Consider the following 24,805-nt stretch of genomic DNA (forward strand, 5'->3'; position numbering starts at 1 on the left):
TTAGAAACCTCGTTCAGGCGCTCCCCGCCCCACCCCCAATGAATACGGGAGGGTGCGAAGCGAAGTCAGTGCTGGGGGGATGTTGGGGGCTGGGGTTGTTATGTATAACCCACCTCCTCCCCTCTCCAAGTCATCCCAGAAGGTCAACAACAACAGGAAAACCAAAGGACGGCAAAGGAACTTGCCTCGCTTCATATATTCATTTCAGTCACCTGGTGCATTGACCTGGCTCTCAGTGCAAAGCTATAGAGACTTCCAGGGATGCGGGTGGCGCTGTGGTCTAAACCACCGAGCCTTAAGAAGGTCAGCGATTCGAATCCTCGTGACGGGGTGAGCTCCTGTTGCTCTGTCCCAGCTCCTGCCAACCTAGCAGTTCGAAAGCACACCAGCGCAAGTAGATAAATAGGTACCACTATGGCGGGAAGGTAAACGGCGTTTCCATGCACTCTGGCTTCCGTCACGGTTTCCCATCGCGCCAGAAGCAGTTTAAGTCATGCTGACCACATGACCCGGAAGGCTGTCTATGGACAAACGCGGCTCCCTCGGCCTGAAAAGTGAGATGAGTGCCGCAACCCTGTAGTCGCCTTTGACTGGCCTTAACCTTCCAGGGGTATTTTACCTTTGCCTTTTGCCTTATAGAGACTTCCCCTGAGAGGAATTGCTGTCTTGAATCAAACTGCACGAGTAATCTACTCCTCCTCTGTACCTGTGCATATAATTCTGTACCTGGGGATAGAGGAAGTTTGATCCATTTTTTTTGTCCATGAAAAAGAAGATGTAAGAGAATTGAATTCTGTCCCCCCCATACTATTTAGTCTGTACTACCACATGGTTGGTATTATACACTTTTGGCCCACAGAGCGTTGTGGTCGGTGGCCACCCCCTTCGCTTTCACCTGCCACAAATAGACATTAGTTGGCTTCTGTTACTTATCCTTCCTGTTTCCTGTCTGCATTTTCCCTCTTCTCTACACCAGTACTTTCCTGGACGCCTGCCGATCATGAACTACCTTCGCAACCTGGACTGGTGGCTGAAGCCAAAGACAAACGTTTCCAAGAGCGAGTGGGAGGAAGCTCTGAGGAATAAAAACGAGGTATGTTTAACTGGCCTTGCTTCTGCCTCAAAAGCATGGGTGGTCTCTTCCGTTTTCTGCTGAGGTGGTTTTGAAATGTTCTGTCTTCTGGGAACTTCGTCCACACTAAGCTGTGAAAAAACCCCAGGTCTGCCGTGGAATACCCCAAGGGCAGGCTCTGAGGTGTCTTTGGTCCATGCTGGGGGGGGGCAGGGCGGGGCGGGGGCTCAAGTCCATTGGGGCTGACCATTGCCCTGAGTGGCTTGAATGTGCATCTAGAATAACCCCAAACCCATTTGGACCTGTGGGCACACTTTGAAATCTAAGGAAACGCCACAGGCACCAACAAAAAATGGCTCAATGATTTAATAATAATAATAATAATAATAATGATGATGATGATCTTAGCACATAAAAAATTCCCGATACAAGGTTGCCTTCAGGTGTCTTCTAAAAGTCAGATAGTTGTTTATTTCCTTGACATCTGATGGGAGGGCATTCCACAGGGCCACCACCGAGAAGGCCCTCTGCCTGGTTCCCCGAAACCTCACTTCTCGCAGTGAGGAAACTACCAGAAGGCCCTCGGAGCTGGACCTCAGTGTCCGGGCTGAACGATGGAGGTGGAGACGCTCCTTCAGGTATACTGGGCCGAGGCCGTTTAGGGCTTGAAAGGTCAGCACCAACACTTTGAATTGTGCCCAGAAATGTACCGGGAGCCAATGTAGGTCTTTCAGGACCGGTGTTATACTGTCTTGGCGGCCACACCCAGTCACCAGTCTAGCTGCCTCATTCTGGATTTATGTGAACCTCTTTTTCTTATCATTTCTGGTTACAATCAAGGAGATTTAAATGTTCATTTTTTACATCACTTTGGTTTAAACTTAGCAGCTGCCAAAGGTAAAAGAGAGAGGAAAATGTTATAGACAGATTGGGTGGACGTCGAGAGAGGTGTCTAGGGGTGCATTGGTGCCCATAGGCATCACTTTGGGGAACTCATAACTAGAAGCTTCCCGGAGATTTGGCTCTTAAAAAAAAAATGACCTGGTGGTGCAGCAGTAAAACTGCTGACACATTTACAAAGCTAAGCAGGGTCCGATATGGTTTCTAATTGGATGGGAGACCACAGGTTGAGATTCCTGCATTGCATGGGGTTGGACCAGATAACCCTCAGGGTCCCTTCTAACTACGATTCTGTGAGCACTAAGTGGTATCTCTTTCCTCATAGATTAAAGTATACATACACTGTCAATGCAATTCATGTTTCTCTTTATCACTTTTTGGGGGAGCTGGTCTCATGATTAAAATTCATTGGGCAACTTTGAATGTATGGCTAGCTTAGATATTCTCCGTGATCCATAGATTGTCCTATTTAAAAGGGGTTACTGAAACGTTGGATGTTAAATTAAGTTTGTTAGCCTCAAAATTAAACATAGCCTCCATTTGGATGGAGGGGCGGGCGAAGTTGGCTTTACTATTTTTCAAAAGTGTAGAAACTATGGAATTATATCATTTATGGTGAAAATAAACATGGGTTTGTTTCCAGTTGTGTCCTTCTGCTGTTGGGGGGCTTTTTGATCCAGCAGAAGCGCCTGTGAGAGGGGAGAGATGGTTTGTGCCACTGCTGCTACCCCCTCATTCGGGGGTAGAGTAGAGGGAAGGGAGAATCTGCAGAAATTGTGCTTCTCCCAAAGCCTCTGCTGGATCAAAGAGCCCTTCCATCAGGGGAGGGACAAAATTGGACGCATTATGTAAAACAGTCTCTAATTCCTGCGTAGGAGATTAAATAGCTAATATTTCTTTTCCAAGAGCTAGTCAGTGGTCAATAATGGGTTAGAATTAGAAGACCGGGATTGCCTTGTTCTGTATTAGTTTTGCATAATCTTAGTATAGGATTTGTGTGTGTGTGTGTGTGTGAGAGAGAGAGTGAGTGAGAGAGAGAGAGAGAGTGTGTGTACACATATGCGTACACACACACCATAGCTGTCAACCCTCCCTGCTGTTTCCCAATGCTATAATAAGGAAATTTCCCACAAAAAAGGAAAGGTTGACAGCTATGACACACATTCTTCTTATTATCAATATCAATAAAATTTATTTGACCGTCAGTCAGTACACAATCATTATCCATACAAAAATTAAAACGTCTAAACATCTCAAGGAGCTTAACACTAAAACATACAATGAGAGGTAGATTATACATTTAGACCCATGTCAATACTGTCGATTTCAACCTTATGGAAGTTTACGGGCCAAAAAAAAGAAATCTGGCCACCAAGAAAGTTGTGGTACCAGTGAAATTGTTCAACAAAAACAAAACCTGTCTTTCTCTGTCTACTAGGCTAAGTTGGCCTAGGAGTGGAGCTATAAGTTCTTGTCTAAGATCTGCATAAAATGGGCAGGTCAAAAGGGTATGTTCAGTTGACTCAACTGCTCCCTGGGCACAGGGACAGGATCTCTGGGCATATGGGACTCCCCTGAATCTTCCCCACAAAACCACCGATTCCAGAACATTTAACCTAGCGGCTGTGAGGAGTCTATGGTATTCCACATAGTAGATTTCCGCCAGATAAGGGGCTGGTGAAATCTGGAATATCTGATCCCCAAAAAACGTCCCAGGTTTCACAAGGGCAATGTCCTCTTGTCTAGCAATATCCTTCAGTCTTTGAGAGATCACAACTTTAGCTTGACTGAATGTCATAGACTCCAGGAAGAGATGTGACAGTCCGCAGGTCTGCACTTCGTTTAAAGTCTCTTTTCCCCACGATGATTGGAAGTCATCCCTCAGTATCAAGATTATTATTAATATGCCACCCATCTGGGCATCTTCCAGCAAATAAAACACATTAAGCACAGTAGAACATCAAACATTAAAAACTTCCCTATACATAGTAACACAGAGAGAGAGAAAGAGAGAGATGTCTAATATTCACCTTGTTTTTGCATTCTCTCTTTCAGCTTCCAAATGCCTGGCTGCCAGAGAATCCAACCTGGGTAGGATGTCAAGGTAGCCAGAGAGGTTACCCGTGTGGCCTCTGGACTCTCTTCCATCTCCTGACGGTGCAGGAAGCACTGTTTAGCCCTCAACCTCACAGTGAGTAACGCAGCCCCTGCTCAGTGGTCTGTAGTAAGCAGCTGTGCTTTAGGGTCGAAAACAGCACCTGAATTCATCTCGAGAGGGCTCAGGGTGCATGCGGTTGGTCTGGGTGTTTTGCCCCCTTGCATTTTAACGGTTCCGCTTCTCTTCCCCCCCCCCAGCACCACCGGAGGTCCTCCCTACAATGAGAGGGTACGTCCACTACTTCTTTGGCTGCCGGCAGTGCGCAGACCACTTCGAAGCCATGGCGGCAGAATCCATGAACAAAGTGAGGAACAAAGATGGCAGTATCCTCTGGCTTTGGTCAAGGCACAACAGAGTCAATGCCCGCTTGGCAGGTAAGGGCACGGCTGCTGGTTGGTTGCATGTAGGCTGCTGTCTGTCTGTCTCAGGGCAACACGGAAGAGTCCCCCCCCCTATTGGCAGACTAACAGAAACCTACTATTTCATTCTTCTTCTTCTTCTTCTTCTTCTTCTTTGGCGATCCCTCGTAGCCGAGTAAAATTGTCTTCCATGAACACGGTCTTAACAGTGAGTCCGTAAGTGACTGTGGAGGCCAGTTCTGGATCCACACATCCTTCCACAGTGGGGACATGGGTTTCTAGGCGGGAGTTGATCACCGTGAGGGTTTGCCGAGTGTGCCTTCCTCTTAGCACGTTTCTCCCTTTTGTCCTGATTTCGAGTGTCTTCAAAGCCCATGACACCTTGGGTAAAGGCTGTTCTCCAGTTGGAGCACTCGCAGGCCAGTGTCTCCCAATTGTCGATGTTTATAATATACAGTCAAGCGCGTAGCAAGGTAAATTGGTTCCCCGGGGTGGAAAATTTCTTGTCAAAACCCCCCCCCCATTGATTCCCCCCTGGCCGCAAAAATGGTTTTATGTTATTTCATATTTTCTTACAAAGGAATAATAACAAGTAATAATAATAATAAACCTTTTATTTATATCCCGCCCTCCCCAGCTGAAGTTGGGCTCAGGGTGGCTAACATCAGATACATAACATTGGTATAAAATCAAACAATAATTAAATTACCTCCTAAAAACATCTCAAAATCAAATTAAAGTCTAATTAGATGGCTTTCCACAGGGTTAGGGTTGGGAACAGTAAGTGCTCCCTGAACTGAAATTTCAGCCTCCATGACATAGGAAAACAGCCAAGTGAACAGCTATTTTGGTGGAGGAGGGTCAAGATATTAACTGATATGCATGAAATTTCATATATACGGTAGCTATATAATCCCTAGTATAGTAAGATAAGACCTTCAGAGCAGGAATTTTTTTTAAAAAATTGTTCATTGATAATTTGTCACCCCCTCCATTATGGAACCCAGGGTGGACCGCCCCCCTTGCTACGCCCCTGTATACAGTATTTTTTTTAGGTTTGCCTTGAGAGAGTCTTTAAACCTCTTTTGTTGACTGCCTGCATTACGCTTTCCATTTTTAAGTTCGGAATAGAGTAGCTGCTTTGGAAGATGATAATCAGGCATCCGAACAACATGACCAGTCCAACGAAGTTGATGTTGAAGAATCATTGCTTGGACACTGGTGATCTTTGCTTCTTCCAGTACACTGGCATTAGTTCACCTGTCTTCGCAAGTGAGGTGTAATTTTCCCCCCGGAGACACTGTTGATGGAATCTTTCGAGGAGTTGGAGATGGCCTTTATAAGTGGGCCATATTTCACAAGCATAGAAACCTGAAAATGAAATAGAAACCTGCTTTTTCATTAAGTCACTCCCGAGTGGGCACTGAGAAACAGGAGGATGAATGCTTAGGCTATGAGTGTTCAGAATCCCAGTATTCTGGTTGAATTCCATCTTCCACAGCTTACCTCAGAGTAAAAGAACTAGTCAACAATTTGCAGGTTTGCTGCATTACAGAAAAGCTGCTCTGTCTCCACATTTGATGAGTAGCTTTCCTTTACTGCAATACTTCAAGGACTGCTTCTCTCCATATGAACCTACTGGAACCCTTCTTTGTGTGCCTCCTCCATGAGAGGTCCAGAGGGGTGGCAACATGAGGGCGGGCCTTTTCTGTGGTGGCTCCGCACTTGTGGAATGCTCTCCCTAGGGGAGGTCCGGCTGGCGCCTTCATCACACACCTTTAGGCGCCAGTCGAAAACGTTCCTTTTTAACTAGGTCTTTGGTTGATTAACATCTAGCACTTCTAAATAAGTGGGGTGGGGTTATTGACTTGTTTTTGTTCTTATTTTTATTATGTACCCTGTGTTTTTTATGCTGTATTTTTACATCATGAACTAGACCTGAGATCCACGGATAAAGGGGTTGGATGCAAATATAATAAATTATTGTAAATTAAAATAAAATACTTGGGAACCCTAAATGCAGCTGACAGGTTCAGAACTGCTGAAGGTGGAAACTTCCCATAAATAGATAGTGTGGTTTCTTTTCCAGAAAGAACATTTATGTTCAAAACTTGCTGATAAATTTGGACCGCAGCTTAGGTTTATAAACCGACCTTGCGCCCACAGATTTGGTTGTTAAGGCCGCCGGCCTTTTCTGGCCAGATTCTTTGCTGCAATTACTGGGCCACGATTCAGAGAGTGGGGAGTGGGCAGCTGGAGAAAGTAAAGGGGGAAAGTAAAAAGAAGGAGCAATATATATATATATATATATATATATATATATATATATATATATACACACACACACACACACACACACAAGATACCCTCATCTTCTCTGTTGTGTTGCAGTCAGTGACTGATTGAGGGAGAAAGTGTTCCTGAATTAAGATAAATCGCCCCTCGTTGATGGAAGCAAATTAGCCTTTCTTTCTCTCAGTAGTTTGTACTTACTCTGTCGCGCTTTTGAAGAAAAGACACTCAACGACGTGCCATATTTCTGGCTCTGGTGTCCCTATAACTCCCTGCGTCTTAACCAGCCTGGAGGCCTTTGCAGTTCAATTGTGAGGCAGAAATGCAGGCCAACCGCAGTCCTTGGACAAGCAGCTGGTAGCAATGTAGCTACTATATCTAATCTGCCTTTCCTGCTGCGGGGGGGCGTCTAAAGGCCGACACGTGCCCTGGGAGGACCCTCCTCCCGAGACGGCTGCCCACATGTTCAGTTTTTTGCAGACAGATGCAATCCCTTGTTCCCCGGGCCTGTTTCCTTTGACATGGGGAGGAGGAGGAGGTGATTCCTGTTGACAGATGATTGTGGCAGGGAGGAGGGGGCACATTGGCCTAGCCAAGGAATCAAAGGAATTATTCCTTCTTTGTCCCTCTTGGGATTTTATACCTTCTCTTCCCTCCCCCTGGGACATAATCCCCCTTTTTCTAAAGCATGTACTCCAGCTTCACAATGCTTCTGACGTTTGTTTATCCGATATGGTTCTCTCCTACCAAACCCCCCCCCCAAAACCTATTTCTTTCTTCAAGCCCACTGTTATGTATTGGGTTTAACACGTTATGATTCTAACCAATTGCAGAGCGTAGGTGGATGAAAGTTCTAATGGCAAGCTCTGTCAACTGTCAACTGCCAACTGGCAGTTCTTCTTGTTGGGCTTTCAGAGTGTGTTCTTGTTTTAATATGGAAGTGAGCTGTTGAATAAACGAAGTTATATTGGGCTTCTGACTGTTCCTGAATATTTAATACTGGCGACGAGGATGGGATGCTGGCCCTCCCGGTTTTGAGGCCTGCCACTCACAGTGAACTTGAGTTGGAGGCCTGGATTTGAGGCCTGAGTTGGCACTGCAGCACCGCCCTGCCACTCATAGTGAGTGCGACATCAAGTCACGCTGGACTCTGCGGAGAACTCCGGTAGTGAGGAAGGGCCAGCAGCGCCTTTGCAATCAACCAGCACAACACAAGCGACAGCTCAAGGTACGAAAATGGCCACTGGGCAGACTAGGCCACCACCAGACTTCGACTTGAGCCACCCCGAGCAATGGCCACAATGGCTCCGCCGAATAAAGAGCTATGTTCGGCTTCAAGGGTTTACTAGGGAAATTGATAAAGTAGATGTACTTCTCACTGTGCTGGGAAGTTCCGCCATCACTCTACTGGAAGGTCTGATGGCACCCAGGGACATAGAGGCCTGCACTTTCGATGAGCTGACACAGGCTATGACAAGACACCTCGCGCCTCAGCCAACTAAGAACCACTGCCGCTACGACTTGGCGCACAGAGTGCAACAAGCGCAAGAGTCAGCGAGTGAATACATCACCGCGCTCCGGGCAATTGCGATGTATTGCCAATTCACGGACATCGAGGAACGACTTCTCGAAAGATTCATCACTGGCGTGCGAGACAGCCGTCTCCGCCGCAAGCTGCTGGCAAAAGATGACATCACAATGATGGAAGCAATTAATATGGCCACAGCCTTTGAGAAGGATAACGCCCATGAGGCGGCCTACAGCCTACATGCCGAAGTGAGAACTCACCGCATACAGCGAGACCGGTCACCTTCAGTAGATTCCCACAATGGGGATGTCCACCGAGCTTCGGACAGATCCGACCGACACCACAGCTCTCAAGCTACGAGCACATTGTCGAACCAGCGATCATCTGACGCACCTCAAGGGACCTGCGCCAGCTGCGGAGAAAACCACGAGCGGCGGACATGCAGGTTTCGGAATGCCTCATGTCGCCGCTGTGGGAAAACTGGGCACATTGGTCGAGTCTGCCGCTCCAAGACCTTCGGAGCACGACCCAAGCAACGTGTCCATGAGGCCTACATAGAGGAGGAGTTACAGTCCACCTCTTCAGCCAGGGTACTGCAACTTCCGTCCCCGGGGCCCAATAAGCTTAGGGTGCGACTCAAGATAGAGGGATCCCCGTGTACTATGGAGTTGGATACCGGCTCATCCTACTCCATAATATCTGCTAAGACTCTGAAAGAGCTTTGTCCTGACGGCGGTCCTCCTCTCCGCCCGGCCCCCATAGTTCTGCGGGACTTCCAGAGGAAAAGAATACAGCTAAAGGGTATGGGCACCTTCAAGGTCCAGTTTAAGAAGTACACCAAGAATTTGAACCTCATCATAACTAAAGGCCCATTCACTAGCCTTCTAGGCCTAGCATGGTTCGGGCCATTAGGCTTAAGCATTTCAGGGCTTAATCAGATTTCCCCAGGGGCAGAATTCGAATCAATCTGCCAGGAGTTTCCATCAGTCTTTGATGGAACCCTGGGCCTGTACAAAGGACCCCCGATTTCCCTACGGCTGAACCCCACAGTGCAACCCATCCGGGTCAAGGCCCGTAGAGTCCCATTTGCGCTGAAACCCAGGATCGATGAGGAGCTTGATCGCTTAGTCGCACAAGGGGTCTTAGAGCCGGTAGATTCGGGAACCTGGGAAACCCCAATTGTCACACCGGTTAAGCCAGATGGCTCAGTCCGTATTTGTGGTGATTACAAATGCACCCTGAACCGGGCCTTACAGGATCACGCATACCCGGTTCCAGTAGTGAACCACGTGTTAGCGACCCTGGCTGAGGCCAAGATTTTCGGGAAGTTAGATTTAGCGCAAGCTTATCAGCAGCTGCCCGTTGATGAGGCTACCGCAGACGCCCAGACAATCGTGACTCACAGGGGTGCTTTCAGGGTCAAACGCCTACAGTTTGGAGTTTGCGTGGCCCCAGGGTTATTTCAGAGCCTAATGGATCGTCTCCTTAAAGGCATTCCCGGAGTCACACCGTTTTTCGATGATGTGCTGATTGCCGCATCATCAAAAGAGGACTTTACCGCCAGATTACGGACAGTGCTCCAACGCTTCCAGGCAGCAGGACTTAAAGTAAAGCAGAAAAAGTGCCTGTTGGGAGTTGGCAGTGTGGATTTCCTGGGGTTCCGGGTTGACGCGGATGGCCTGCATCCAGCAGAGGACAAAGTGCGCGCCATTTGCGATGCCCCAGACCCAAAGAACAAGGCAGAGTTACAAGCCTTCTTGGGACTTCTTAATTTTTATCATGCATTCCTGCCACACAAGGCAGCCGTAGCTGAGCCTTTGCACAGGCTCCTGGACAAAAAAGCACCATGGATCTGGGGGCCCTCGACAGGCCAAGGCTTTCCGAGGGGTCAAAGACTTGCTTGTGTCCAACTCAGTGTTGGCACACTTCGACGAAAAGCTTCCGGTGGTGTTGGCTTGCGATGCTTCCCCTTATGGAGTGGGCGCAGTACTGGGCCACCAGCTCCCAGATGGGAGGGAAGTTCCAGTGGCTTACTTCTCCCAAACTCTCACGTCGGCAGAGCGCAACTACTCCCAGATCGACAAGGAGGGTTTGGCAATAGTTAAAGGAGTCAAAAAGTTTCATGACTTCCTTTATGGTCGGCCTTTCACATTCATTACAGACCACAAGCCACTCCTGGGACTCTTTGCGCCCGACCGCCAGACACCCCAGATGCTTTCGCCACGAGTATTGCGCTGGTCCATTTTCCTGGCCGGGTACCAATACTCACTACAGCACCGACCTGGGAAAGCCATGGGTCACGCAGACGCGCTCAGCCGCTTGCCACTGCCGGAGAGCGGCCCTGACCCTGCTCCTGCCCACCAGATCCTGCGCCTGGAAGACTTACCTGACCAGCCCCTGCATGTGAAGGACATTGCTGCCGCAACCGCGAAGGACAGACTATTGGCCCGTGTCTCGGACTGGGTGGGGAGGGGGTGGCCCGGGAAGCCGGGTCCAGAATTTTCATGTTACACAGCCCGCAAAGACGAGCTGTCTACTCACCGAGGATGCGTGTTATGGGGTAGCCGTGTTATAGTCCCCACCCCGTTAAGAAAAAAAGTCTTAGAAGGGCTGCATGTGTCTCACCCGGGAATTGTCCGGATGAAGGCATTGGCCCGTAGCTATGTGTGGTGGCCAGGCATAGATGCGGAGATAGAGGGTTGGGTGAAACGTTGCGAGCCCTGCCAGGTCTCCCGGCCGGATCCACCCAAGGCTCCAGTACAGTCCTGGGAGTCCACACAGTCCCCATGGTCCCGGGTGCACGTGGACTTCGCGGGGCCTTTTCAGGGCCAACTCTTCCTAATAGTGGTCGACTCTCAGTCCAAGTGGCTAGAGGTGGTGCCTACCTCAACCGTGTCCACGAGAGCAACTATAAACGCGCTTAGGAAGCTATTTGCAACACATGGCTTGCCAGACACACTGGTGAGTGATAATGGGACTGCTTTTACTTCGGGGGAATTCAAAGAATTTGTAACAAAGAATGGAATCCGCCACATTCGTTCCGCTCCTTTTCACCCAGCCACTAATGGCCAAGCTGAACGCATGGTCCGTACTACCAAAGACGCACTGAGGCGCATAGTGCATGGTGACTGGACTCTCCGGTTAGCGGAGTTCTTATTGGCCCAACACACCACTCCAAGCGCAGTGACTGGCCGGAGCCCAGCGGAGTTGCTTATGGGAAGGAGGCTCACTACCCTCCTTGATCGTATGCACCCCGACCGGGCTCTTGAGCAACGGCCATCGACTGTGGTGCGGGGGGCTCCTAGAGGGTTCTTCCCTGGGGACACTGTGTACGTCCGGAACTATGGGCCCGGACAGGGTTGGGTCCCAGGTACCATTGCCCGCTGTACAGGTCCGGTCTCCTACGAGGTAGGGCTGGAGGGGGGTCTGGTTTGGAAGAGACACCTTGACCAGATCAGAACCAGGACACCTCCGAACAGGGAACTTCAAGCGGAACCAGAGTACAGAGAAATGGGTACTTTGGGAGAATCTGTGCCCAGGCCAGGGTGGGAACCAGATGGGTTGCCGGTGACCGAGTTACCCCAGCAAGGTGACTTCAGGCCGGAGTCCTCAATGGTGCCATTGGCCATTACCCCTTCAGAGCTGGCCTCCCCACTTAGACCGCAGGTACAGGAGGAACCTCCTGGGTCACCTATTCGGGCACAGGAACCACGACGGTCCCAGCGGGAGCGGAAAAGGCCAGCACACTTTGATGACTATGTTTGTTCCTTTTGTTAGGAAGTTGGGGGGAGGAGTGTTATGTATTGGGTTTAACACGTTATGATTCTAACCAATTGCAGAGCGTAGGTGGATGAAAGTTCTAATGGCAAGCTCTGTCAACTGTCAACTGCCAACTGGCAGTTCTTCTTGTTGGGCTTTCAGAGTGTGTTCTTGTTTTAATATGGAAGTGAGCTGTTGAATAAACGAAGTTATATTGGGCTTCTGACTGTTCCTGAATATTTAATACCCACGGTAGGTAACAGCCACTTGAAACATGCTAAATCCTCTTCGGAATTTCACCGCGGCATTCGGTGGCTGCGTGTTTTGGTTAATCTTCTAAATGCTGGGACTGTCAACAAGTGCAAGGGCACATCTGTCTAAAAACATAAAATACAACGCAGCGAACATGGGCAAGTCGCCATTGTCAACATTCACTACTGCGGCAACACCGTAATCTCAGACGTTCCCTTCAGGCTGCTGGCGTTCCTTTGTGGTTGTCAGCGGAGTCCACATTTAGGATACGATCTGTAACACAGCCATGCATGCATGTAAAAGCATACCTGCCTCCATACTTTCGCGCTAACCTTCCACTTGGTTCAGAAAATTGGAAGCGCCTAGAAGGCAGATTCCTCTGCCTCTCCTAGCGTAGTCTTGGCAGTGTTTTGTGCTAAGGATTTAAATGCTGACTTGGTATAACTGGATGCACTTTAAAAGACAGTCTGCTTGTGAATATCAGCTGTGTGGGGACCAATGACAAGGGCTGGCCATCTCCTGCATGCCCTGTGCTTGTGAGTTTTCAGAGGCAATTTGACTGATTGGAAACAAAATACTGGGCTCAGTGGTCCTTGGTGATCAAGCCAACACGAGGTGTGTCATTCATAACTAAAACTGAAATCCAGTACATAATTCCCTGGGAGTAAGACCTGATGAACTAAATAGTACCTAATTATGAGTAGACATGGCCAGGATTGCACTATGGCAGGGGTGGCCAACTTCCAAGAGACTGCGATCTACTCACAGAGTTAAAAACTGGCAGTGATCTACCTCCTTTTGCGGGGGTTCAGGTCAAAGTTGTTGAGCTTTTTTTTAAGGAAGGAAAGCCCTGTTTGGGGGGGTTCACGTACAAATTGTTGAGCTTCTTTAGGGAGGAGGAAAGTGACATTGAGCTTGTGTTGGGAAGGAAAGCCCTGTTTTTGGTGGGTCGGGTCATTTTAGGGGTGGGGGACAAACATGTTGAGTTTTTTAGGGGAGCCAAAGTTTTTTAGCTTCTTTGGGGGGAGCCACTGATCTACCAGTGATCTACCACAGACGTCCAGTGATCTACCAGTAGATCACGATCTACCTGTTGGACATGCCTGCACTATGGGGTACTGCTCACGTGCACATATAGAATTGTGGTCATTGTGCTACCATTTGCTGAACAATTTCTGGCATTGTATCCAATGAACTTTTTTTAAAAAATAATAATTTTTATTATTTTATACTATACTACAACAACAAAAAATCAAACATACATTCACATACATTTTCCAGTTTGGGCTAACATAGCCGTGACTTCCCTCAGACCTTCCACATGGCTTTCAAAATTCTATCTTAGTAATATACTTCTTTAATCAACCATTGCTTACATTATCGTAAATCTCATGCATACTTTAAAAACCATACTTACAATAATATTTCTACACATTAACTACAAAACTTCTTGAAGTCCTATTAGCGTATTCAATTGCAAATTGTCTTTCAAATAGTTCGTAAACTTTAACCAGTCTTTGATGAATTTCTGGTCCCGCTGTTCCCGGATTCTTCCCGTCATTTTATCCAGTTCTGCATATTCCATCAATTTCACTGTCCATTCTTCTTTCGTCGGTCATTCTTCTTGTTTCCACCTTTGTGCTAGCAAAATCCTAGCTGCAGTCACTGCATATTGAAAAAGCTTAATGTCCTTTTTTTCAATGTCTGTACCTACAATACCTAGTAAAAAGGCTTCAGGTTTCTTAACAAAATTATATTTCAACATTTTTCTTAACTCATGATATATCATGTATCCAATGAACTTTTAAAAACTGAGCTGAACCTATTTTTTTTTCCTCTTCCGCAGAGCCTAGACAACTAATGATTTGATTTTCAAAACTTGCTGCTCTCCTTTTGTCCTAAGAGCAAAATTGCTTATAGATACTGCTAGTTTCCAATATAGTTTATTGGTAATATGCACAGATGGTAATATTATAATAATAATAATAATAATAATAATAATAATAATAATAATAATAATATTTATTATTTGTACCCCGCCCATCTGGCTGGATTTCCCCAGCCACTCTGGGCGGCTTCCAACAGAAATCAAATACAAAAATATCAAACATTAAAAACTTCCCTAAAAAGGGCTGCCTTCAGGTTTTTTCTGAATGTCAGGTAGTTGTTTATTTCCCTGACCTGTGATGGGAGGGCGTTCCACAGGGCGGGCGCCACTACCGAGAAGGCCCTCTGCCTGGTTCCCTGTAGTTTTGCTTCTCGCAGTGAGGGAACCGACAGAAGGCCCTTGGCGCTGGATCTCAGTGTCCGGGCTGAATGATGGGGGTGGAGACGCTCCTTCAGGTATACAGGACCGAGGCCGTTTAGGGCTTTAAAGGTCAGCACCAACACTTTGAATTGTGCTCGGAAACGTACTGGGAGCCAATGCAGATCTCTCAGGACCGGTGTTATGTGGTCCCGGCGGCCACTCCCAGTCACCAGTCTAGCTGCCGCATTTTGGATTAATTGCAGTTTCTGGGTCACCTTCAAAGGTAGCCCCACATAGAGCGCATTGCAGTAGTCCAAGCGGGAGATAACCAGAGCATGCACCACTCTGGTGAGACAGTCTGCGGGCAGGTAGGGTCTCAGCCTGCGTACCAGGTGGAGCTGGTAGACAGCTGCCCTGGATACAGAATTAACCTGCGCTTCCATGGACAGCTGTGAGTCCAAAATGACTCCCAGGCTGCGCACCTGGTCCTTCAGGGGCACAGTTACCCCATTCAGGACCAGGGAATCCTCCACACCTGCCCTCCTCCTGTCCCCCAAAAACAGTACTTCTGTCTTGTCAGGATATCTAAGACTTCACTTGTTATCTTCCTTGTTTAGGCACTGCAAGTGAGGACCCCAAATTCCCCAAGATCCAGTGGCCTCCCAAAGATTTGTGTTGGTCGTGCCAGATAACCGTCAACGGAAGGCTCATGTGGGACGAGAGGGCCATCCTGAGATTCTTCAAGAGTCATTTCTCGCGGCACAACATTTACCTCGATTTCCTAAAAGCCGAGAAAGGGCTTCGGGTCAGACAGGGCCGAGATGTTGAGGAGAGAGACTACGAAGCTGGCAGGAAGCTGGAAGGAGGAGGAGGAGGACAGGAGACTGGCAGAGGAGATGAAGACGCCTTCGAGGAAGAGAAGAAGAGGACAGAGAGGAGGAAATCTGGTTTCGAACGTTCAGGCTCCCTGGAGGCACACAAACCCTCCATCGTCAAGATGAACACCAAGACCAAAGAGCTGGAGGAAAACATTGTCGATCTGGATACGTTCAGCGAGCATCACTTCAGGAGCAAGGCGCTGAAGATGGCGGGCCAGGCCGGCGGCAGGCACAGCCGCAGTAAGAGGGACATTGGGCTGGTGCTGATGGAAGACCGGGGCCACCAGTCCCATGATTATGATGCCGCCTGGGGGCTCCTGCAGCAGAAGGGCTTGGGAGCCCAGCAGATCGTGGGCATCATGGAGGAGTCTGGGAAGGAGGGCGGGGTCACCTGGAGGAGGAGCCAGTGGTTCCACATCTTGGGGGCGGGCTTCTCCAGGTTGGACGTCAGCTTGTGCATTGTCTTGTACTTCCTCTCCTCCATGTGCCTGTTGGGCATGTACACTTTCTTCCGCATGCGCATGAGGTACCGCAAGGGCCGCCCAGGCTTCACCCAAGCCTGAGAGAGACAAGCAGAGCGGCAGCAGGTAGCGGGTTGGAGAAGGGGGGTGGGTGGGTGGGTGGGTTGCATGCCCACTATGCTCGTTCCTCAGCAACAATTCATACTCTGGTTTATGGATGCACAAATGCGGAAAAACACGCAGGTATCTCAGCTGTAAAAGCACATACATGCGGTGTGGCGCTTGACCCTACCGAGTGTGCAACCGGCAGGTAAAGAATTGGCATGCCTGTGTATGGAGGGAAGTAAGGGGTGGTATTCAATCAAAGTTTTGCTCAGAGTAAACCTGTTGAAATTAATGGGCGCGACTTAGTTCTGTTCATTCATTTAATTGGGTCTGTTCTGAGTAAAACTTAGTTGAACGCCACCCACGGCAAGATAGACAGGCCTGCTCATAATGCCACCATTTCCGCAGTGTGTATATCTGTGTGTGTTTCATTTCTGTATCTATAACGGAGTACGAATTGTTGAGCAACACGTTGACTTTGTTGTCGAAAGGGGTGTTGGTTTCCATTTCAGACCACGTACGGATAGTGCGATTGTCTGGGGAGTGAACAGGCTTTAAAAGGGGGTGGGGGGGCCTCTCCTTGTGGGATCTTTAGCTGAACACATTCTGACCCCCGCCATGGAAATGTAGCATATTCCTCCTTCAGAATATCAGAGTTTTGTAACAAGGTCCTTGCGGAGTTTTTATGTGGCTGGTTTGGCAGCGGCGGCAAAATGACTATTTTCAAATATGAATCGGAGACCTGTATGATTTGTAAAAGCTGGTTTTGTTCCAGGTTAAAGTGGCTCCCTGACATGATGGACTTTGCGGATATGAAGCAGAACTTTTTGTGCCTGGTGTCTTGAGGTATCTCTGAGACCTTTCCTACCCGGAAGAAAACTCAGCCCTGATTTCTTGAATTTAGGCGTAAGAAGCTCATTTCCACGATAGTCCGCCGGGAGATAACCTTGATTTGTTTTTGTTTTTTTACTAAACTGGATTCCAAAGCTTCTGAGCCATTGTGAAACTACCTTCAATAAAGCCAATGTTTGCAGCTGTTTAAAAAAAAAGAGAGAGAGTTAGAACTCTTATCTCTACCACCAACCTCACCTGTAAAGGTAAAGGTAAAGGGACCCCTGACCATCAGGTCCAGTCGTGTCCGACTCTGGGGTTGCGGCGCTCATCTCGCTCTATAGGCCGAGGGAGCTGGCGTTTGTCCGCAGACAGCTTCCGGGTCATGTGGCCAGCATGACAAAGCCGCTTCTGGCTAACCAGAGCAGCGCACGGAAACGCCGTTTACCTTCCCGCTGGAGCGGTCCCTATTTATCTACTTGCACTTTGACGTGCTTTCGAACTCACCTGTAGTTTTGGGTATATATGAGTGGCACAGGCATTTTAAAGGTTTGTCTCCATCTTCTGCAGCCCTTCCTATGAGGAAGGGCATAGCCAGGCTTGTCTGCCTCACCCACACAGCACCACCTCCTGTTCCCTGGATTAGTACAGCAAAGGCTAAAAACTGCCTCATACGGTCTTGGTCTTGGACTTGAACGATGTTGTAAAGAAATGGAAGGGTGCTAGGGATGGCAACAGGCAGAAATGCTATTCCTAACAGTCACAGCTGAGCAAAGGAGAGTGCAGATCCCACGCCAAAGAACCTCACAGCAAGCATTTTCCTGTTCACATTTTCCTGTTTCCCCACCAGCCAGCCTGCCCGCTGCTTCCCTTTCGCTTTCTTTCCAAGCCAGCTTGTGACGTTAAGACCCTCACCGTCGCCCCAAAGGGACACCCCTGTCTTCCAAGCCGCGCTTGTCACTATCAACACCCAGCGGCCTATGATTTCATTGCCAGTAAAAGAGAAAAGGTGGAAGTGGTAGCAGGACAAGTTGCATGTGTGGACCTGGTTCTGAGACGCAGATTAACTATCTCCATTTGTTCAGAAGGGAAGAGACTTCAAACATAGGAGGGCTGTTGACTGAACAGGCCATTCTTGACCAGTTCCTCAGACTCCTCGGGAGCCCGCCAGCTCTGGTCCACGTCATCCCTTTTGGGGAACTAGCATGCCTTTTCCAACTTAGCTGCTTAGGCTCCTGAATGCAGGGGAAAACAGCTGGGTTTCAGTTTTAGAGACTGGAAGAGATCCCTGACACGTATATTATTAGTTACAGGTAGGTAGCCGTGTTGGTCTGCCGTAGTCAAAACAAAATAAAAAATTCCTTCCAGTAGCACCTTAGAGACCAACTAAGTTTGTTCTTGGTATGAGCTTTCGTGTGCATGCACACTTCTTCAGATACACTGAAACAGAAGTCACCAGACCCTTATATAGAGTGAGAGAGTGGGGAGGGGTATTACTCAGAAGGGTGGTGGGAATGGGTGATTGGCTGATGGGTGTGGAAAACCTGTTGACGACTGTTAACGACTGCAATTAGTCTTAAAGGAAAAAGCAAGGGGTGAGTTGGGTAAAGATAGATTTGTCATGTATAGTTACAGGTGGGTAGCTGTGTTGGTCTGCCATAGTCGAAACAAAATAGAAAATTCTTTTCAGTAGCACCTTAGAGACCAACTGCATGCACACGAAAGCTCATACCAAGAACAAACACAGTTGGTCTCTAAGGTGCTACTGAAAAGGATTTTCTATTTTGTTTCGACTATGGCAGACCAACACAGCTACCCACCTGTAACTATACATGACAAATCTATCTTTACCCACCTCACCCCTTGCTTTTTCCTTTAAGACTAATTGCAGTCGTTAACAGTCATCAACAGGTTTTCCACACCCATCAGCCAATCGCCCATTCCCACCACCCTTCTGAGTAATACCCCTCCCCACTCCCTCACTATATTTAAAGGTCTGGTGACTTCTGTTTCAGTGTATCTGAAGAAGTCTGCATGCAAACAAAATCTCATACCAAGAACAAACGTAGTTGGTCTCTAAGGTGCTACTGGACGTATATCACTGGCGGTTTCAACACCTAGAGTGGAAACGTAACAAGTGAACGAGCCTGGCTGTTCACTAAGAATTGCGAGGCGAAGTTAATGGTAGCAGAGATAATGGCAGCAGAACCGTCACCCCTATAACAGAACCTGGTTTTCAAATAAGACATGGTAGATACCCAGTTTCTTACTGGTGAGAATAGCAGGTAGCTCTGCTCTGGAGAAGTATGGAGATAGAGCCACGTAGAAATAAAGCACAGGCAAATAATTGAAGAAGACTCATTCCTCAAAAGAACCGCAATCCGCCAACCGCCCCACCTTCACCCCACGTTGCATTACTGCCACCACTCCCTTTCATTGGTGTCTCCCCGCTCTCCTTTGAAAGTTGAGCCGCTCGTTTTTTTTCCCGCGCAAGTGCCTTGCACCATCTCATCCCGCCTTCGAATAGCCCCATTGGCCTATTGGGCAGCATGGCCGCTTCAGTGGCCAAGGGGTGAGCTTAGAAGTCCACGATTCACATCTTGCCTCAGTCCAGTCTGAGCCAGTGTGGTGTAGTGGTTAAGAGTGGTAGACTCATAATCTGGGGAACCGGGTTTGCGTCTCCACTCCTCCGCATGCAGCTGCTGGGTGACCTTGGGCTAGTCACACTTCTCTGAAGTCTCTCAGCCTCATTCACCTCACAGAGTGTTTGTTGTGGGGGAAGAAGGGAAAGGAGAATGTTAGCTGCTTTGAGACTCCTTTGGGTAGTGAAAAGCGGGATATCAAATCCAAACTCTTCTTCTTCTTCTTGTTCCACCAGAACTTGCAAGGTGGCCTTAAGCAAACCGTCTTCTCAGAACCTCAACCCCCAACACCTGCAGCTAGGGAATGGTAATACCGGCTTGTTTTACAAAAACTGGTCAGGATTACTGAGGTGCTTAACGTATGTGAAATGCTTTGAACACTTGAAACCCACTTACATAGATGTGCATTAATATGATTGGGACTGACCTATTTTTTCCAGATGCATCTAAATGCTTTTGTTCATTTCTGGGAGACTCCCTCCTGTTACCTGTTGGTGTTCGGCTTGACCCCTTCTCCTTTGTTTCTCTCTTGAGTGCCGGCAATTTTATTCAGCCACATTATGTTCAGTTACGGCATCTAAATGTTTTGGGAAAAAGTGAGGAAAGGAGGGATATCCTGACAAAACACCCGAAGGGGGTAAATCATCACTTAGCTTTCCCTAGACGTGGGGACTGGACTGGTCTAACCCCCTTCTGGATAATACGATAGCTAAAATTATACGAAACCTTTGAAGCAGTGTGCGTGCATCTCAAGGAACTAATGTGCTTCTTTCAAGCTCCCTTGAAAAAAGACTGGCCATTCCTGCAGTCATTTGCCTTTCCAGAGGATGCTTGAGATAACAATGCAGTAAAAAAAAAAGGAAGGAAAAGGACAGCTTTGTGGAACAAATAACCCTGTTGAGCATTAACTGAATCATATTTAGAATCATAGAATCATAGAGTTGGAAGAGACCACAAGGGCCATCCAGTCCAACCCCCTGCCAAGCAGGAAACGCCATCAAAGCATTCCTGACAGATGGCTGTCAAGCCTCTGCTTAAAGACCTCCAAAGAAGGAGACTCCACCACACTCCTTGGTAGCAAATTCCACTGCCGAACAGCTCTCACTGTCAGGAAGTTCTTCCTAATGTTTAGGTGGAATCTTCTTTCTTGTAGTTTGAATCTATTGCCCCGTGTCCGCTTCTCTGGAGCAGCAGAAAACAACCTTTCACCCTCCTCTATATGACATCCTTTGATATATTTGAACATGGCTATCATATCACCCCTTAACCTTCTCTTCTCCAGGCTAAGCATACCCAGCTCCCTAAGCCGTTCCTCATAAGGCATCGTTTTCAGGCCTTTGACCATTTTGGTTGTCCTCTTCTGGACACGTTCCAGCTTGTCAGTATCCTTCTTGAACTGTGGTGCCCAGAACTGGACACAGTATTCCAGGTGAGGTCTGACCAGAGCAGAATATAGTGGTACTATTACCTCCCTTGATCTGCCTATTTAGTCAGTAGGCAGAACGCAAACATAGGCCTTCTGGGCTGCAGGTTGTGCAGAGAAGCTTTTCTGTGTGGTTGGGGAAATGGCTACATTTGTGTGTAAAAAGAACAGGATTGTCTATCCCTGCCTGTATGCTGCTTTTAGATTCTCTCACGTTTAAGTATGCTTATCAATGACCCCGAAAGCCTTAGATTGCCTTTTCTCTCTTCAAAAGGACCTGGGGTTTTCTTTCAGATTGTATGAATGTCTCTGCGTGCCCTAGCCCTATTGCTACAAGGATCTCTGCACCCTACCCCAAAAAATGTACTTGTATGTCTTTTAACAGCAATTGCAGGGCCTTAAGTATTAAATTGTTGTTGTTGTTCAGTTGTTCAGTCGTGTCTGACTCTTCGTGACCCCATGGACCAGAGCACGCCAGGCACCCCTATCCTCCACTGCCTCCCGCAGTTTGGCCAAACTCATGCCAGTTGCTTCGAGAACACTGTCCAGCCATCTCATCCTCTGTCGTCCCTTTCTTCTTGTGCCCTCCATCTTTCCCAACATCAGGGTCTTTTCCAGGGAGTCTTCTCTTCTCATGAGGTGGCCAAAGTACTGGAGCCTCAACTTCAGGATCTGCCCTTCCAGTGAGCACTCAGGGCTGATTTCTTTAAGGATGGATAAGTTTGATCTTTTAGCAGTCCATGGGACTCTCAAGAGTCTCCTCCAGCACCATAATTCAAAAGCATCAATTCTTTGGTGATCAGTCTTCTTTATGGTCCAGCTCTCAAATTAAATTGCTTGTGTTTAAATGGCAGCTTTGAGAAGATGGAGGAGGCTATGGCATTAACAAGGAGTGTCTTTTGGCCATTTTTTCTTAGTAGTAGTTTGCAAAGGAATTGCATGTGGGATGCTCTGCTAAGAGACTAGAAATGTGTTTCACTGCACAAACTGACATCATAGTTTCTCGGACTCTGTAATAAAGTTGGCAGCATTTAGGGGACAGCTGCATATTCCAGCATTGCGGAGGGTTGAGCTCGATGACCCCCAGGGTCCTTTCCGACTTCACAATTCTATGATTCTATGCAATTTGGTATGATTCGATTGTTAAAATATGTACAAAATCTGATGATATATAGTGTGGGACTTGCTTCTATCTCCTACTAAACCGCTTGAAGGTGGTGGGGTGGTTATTGTCCTTATGAGTGAAACCAGAGGCATTCTCCCTCCAGATGACTTTGAAATCTGGTTTAATGCCACTAGAGGCCTGATAAATACTATTTCAGTGGACCTGCCAGTTGGCCATCCTTGAGTGAGGAGCTTCGTGCCTTTTCGTCCCCATCGCAAAGAAAAATAATTTAGTTAAGAGTAGGAACGTACGCCCATCTCCATGCTCAGTCTTCTTTTGCCATATCTGCCCGAATGTTGTTGTTGTTCAGTCGTTCAGTCGCGTCCGACTCTTCGTGACCCCATGGACCAGAGCACGCCAGGCACGCCTATCCTTCACTGCCTCTCGCAGTTTGGCCAAACTCATGTTAGTAGCTTCAAGAACACTGTCCAACCATCATCTGCCCGAATGAGTGGCTACTAACTCCACAATTCATTTGGGGCAAGTCTGACCCACTTCATTACCATAATACTACATGAGAGAAACTTGCTGCCCCAAGTGGGTCAGGCCTGTTGGTGATACCTCCTTTTGACCTACTTTTCATGTGCTGACTTCTAACAAAAAGTGGGGAGAAGGAGAAAACCCAGACCTATATATTTGGACCACACTCTGAACTGGGGAAAGGGAGGGTATGAACTGGTGACATGTTTTTCCAGCAGTTTACCCCGAAGCCATTTTGGAAATAGGCTACCCCTCCTTGTTTTACACCAGGCATAGGCAACCTTTGGCCCTCCAGATGTTTTGGACTACAATTCCCATCATCCCTGACTACTGGTCCTGTTAGCTAGGTACCATGGGAGTTGTAGGCCGAAACATATGGAGGGCCAAAGGTTGCCTATGCCTGTTTTACACCATGCTAATAAATGCATATGCTACTTATTCTGTACCCCCTTCTCTGCACCCCAAACCCATAAAGCATTTTATAATGGAACAGCGAAGAACCAGCTTCTTTAAATAAATGAAAGTTTGCTGTCACTTCTTTAGATCCAAATGAGTTTGGCACACTGCCTTTCCTCCGTCTTTCTCCATTTCTGCTACTGCACAGGAATGATCCAAGGAGCATCTGATCTCTCGTGCTGTCATTGTGTCTAACTACATAAGTGGAATAAATTTATTTTTGCTAATAAATATTGGTGTGCGTCTGACCAAAAGTTTTTGTTTCTAAGTATGCATGGGGGGCGCGATTTATTTAAAACTGTTTAAATAAATCTGGAATAGCCTTGCAATTTTTCCTAAAGTGAATTTGCTCCTTTGAAACCTTTGTAGGAATTTTGGGGAATGCTAAGAGGATTTCAGCAAGATTAGTAAAATATATTGGAAGTGTTCTGGGGGGGTGGGGCGTCACATCCTGTTTTGGATATTTTTGCCTTTCTCATGGCAGGTTTCAAGTGCCAAGTGTTGGTTTGCTTTCTGGGCCTTTTTTGGGAAAATTCCCCACCACTTAAGCCATTCTTCAGCCAATACTCTAGACACTACTGAAATACCTTTGCCATATTTCCAGCAGTGGGGGAACACCTAGCCCCCTTTTATTGACATGTTAAGGGTGAGGGTTTTTGCTGTTGTTGTTGTTTTGGTAAAACAAGTGGCTGGGGGGGGGAGGACCATTTCAAATCTGAGCTGCCCGCAGTGTGAACCACACAATCTAGCTTAAAACAGCTTGTGCCACGTGATACTTGTGACCGTGGGATCAGTCATTGGGGACATTACTCCCTTGTATTTAAAAAGCTTGCCTCACCGTTTTAAAACAAAGTTTATATCATTTTTTAAAAAGGAATTTATTAAATTTTAACAAAATATAACAAAAAATATCAAATGCAAAATAAACAAAACACTACAACAAAACTACAATACTACAAAAATACAAATACAAAAAACATAATAAACAAACACTGATTTACCTATTCTTATCTTATTCATCACATTGTTTTGGGACCTCCTCACGTCCTCTCTTCTGCGTTCATTTCTAATTAACTATAGTAACTTTATAACATTGTAAATTCTTCCTTCTCAGCTAATCTTAATCTTTATATATCATAAACATCATATACCTATAATCTTATTCCTAATACAAATAAACATAACACAATTTATATCGACCCCCCTCCCCTGGTTAGGAAAAACCGAATTCCTGGTAAGTTGAAAAATAACAGCAGCAGTTGACATGCCTTGGAACATTTCTCCCTAATAGGATGGTTCTTTTGCTTGCACCTTGTATTTCAACACAGAGGATTATATTCACAAATGCCGACTTCCAATACCGGTTCAGAGTCGTTCCAGCTCCGTTTGCTATATTTTGTACTCCAAACTCAAGCCACAAATGCAGGTTCTACCACGGGCATTCAGATTCTTGGCGACAAGCAACCTTTTCTCCATAGCCTGTTGTGTTTGGTCGGGCCCTTCTCCCTTCGGGCTATTGCAAAGCCGAGCATGAACCCTGCTCTCAAACTTCTGACAGGAATATGGCCTACTTCCGGGGGGGGGGGGCACCCATATCCAGGCCTTTCCACTTCAAACTGTGCCCCCCGCCGCCGCCCATCTGAAGTGGAAGGGCCTGGACATGGGTGCCCCCCCCCCGGAAGTAGGCCATATTCCTATCAAATGGAAGGCCCAACAATGACAAAAATCTACCGACAGCATACAAATCAATATGGCTAACCTGAGGAGGAATTAAAGAACCTTTTAATGAGGGTGAA

The 24,805-nt window shown here is 47.3% G+C and overlaps 1 protein-coding gene across 1 annotated transcript in view; it reads left to right on the top strand.

The window, feature by feature from the left end:
• Nucleotides 1–16,055, top strand: part of QSOX1 (quiescin sulfhydryl oxidase 1) — an 84,496-nt gene extending 68,441 nt beyond the window's left edge. Inside the window, exons 9-12 of the mRNA XM_033151310.1 lie at nucleotides 977–1,093; nucleotides 4,028–4,163; nucleotides 4,328–4,504; nucleotides 15,186–16,055. Coding sequence (XP_033007201.1) covers nucleotides 977–1,093; nucleotides 4,028–4,163; nucleotides 4,328–4,504; nucleotides 15,186–16,009 — 1,254 coding nt within the window. The 3' untranslated portion in view covers nucleotides 16,010–16,055. The remainder of the gene's footprint in view (nucleotides 1–976; nucleotides 1,094–4,027; nucleotides 4,164–4,327; nucleotides 4,505–15,185) is intronic.
• The last annotated feature ends 8,750 nt before the right edge of the window (nucleotides 16,056–24,805 follow it).

This window comes from Lacerta agilis, chromosome 6, assembly GCF_009819535.1.
Source record: "Lacerta agilis isolate rLacAgi1 chromosome 6, rLacAgi1.pri, whole genome shotgun sequence".
Lineage (NCBI taxonomy): Eukaryota > Metazoa > Chordata > Lepidosauria > Squamata > Lacertidae > Lacerta > Lacerta agilis.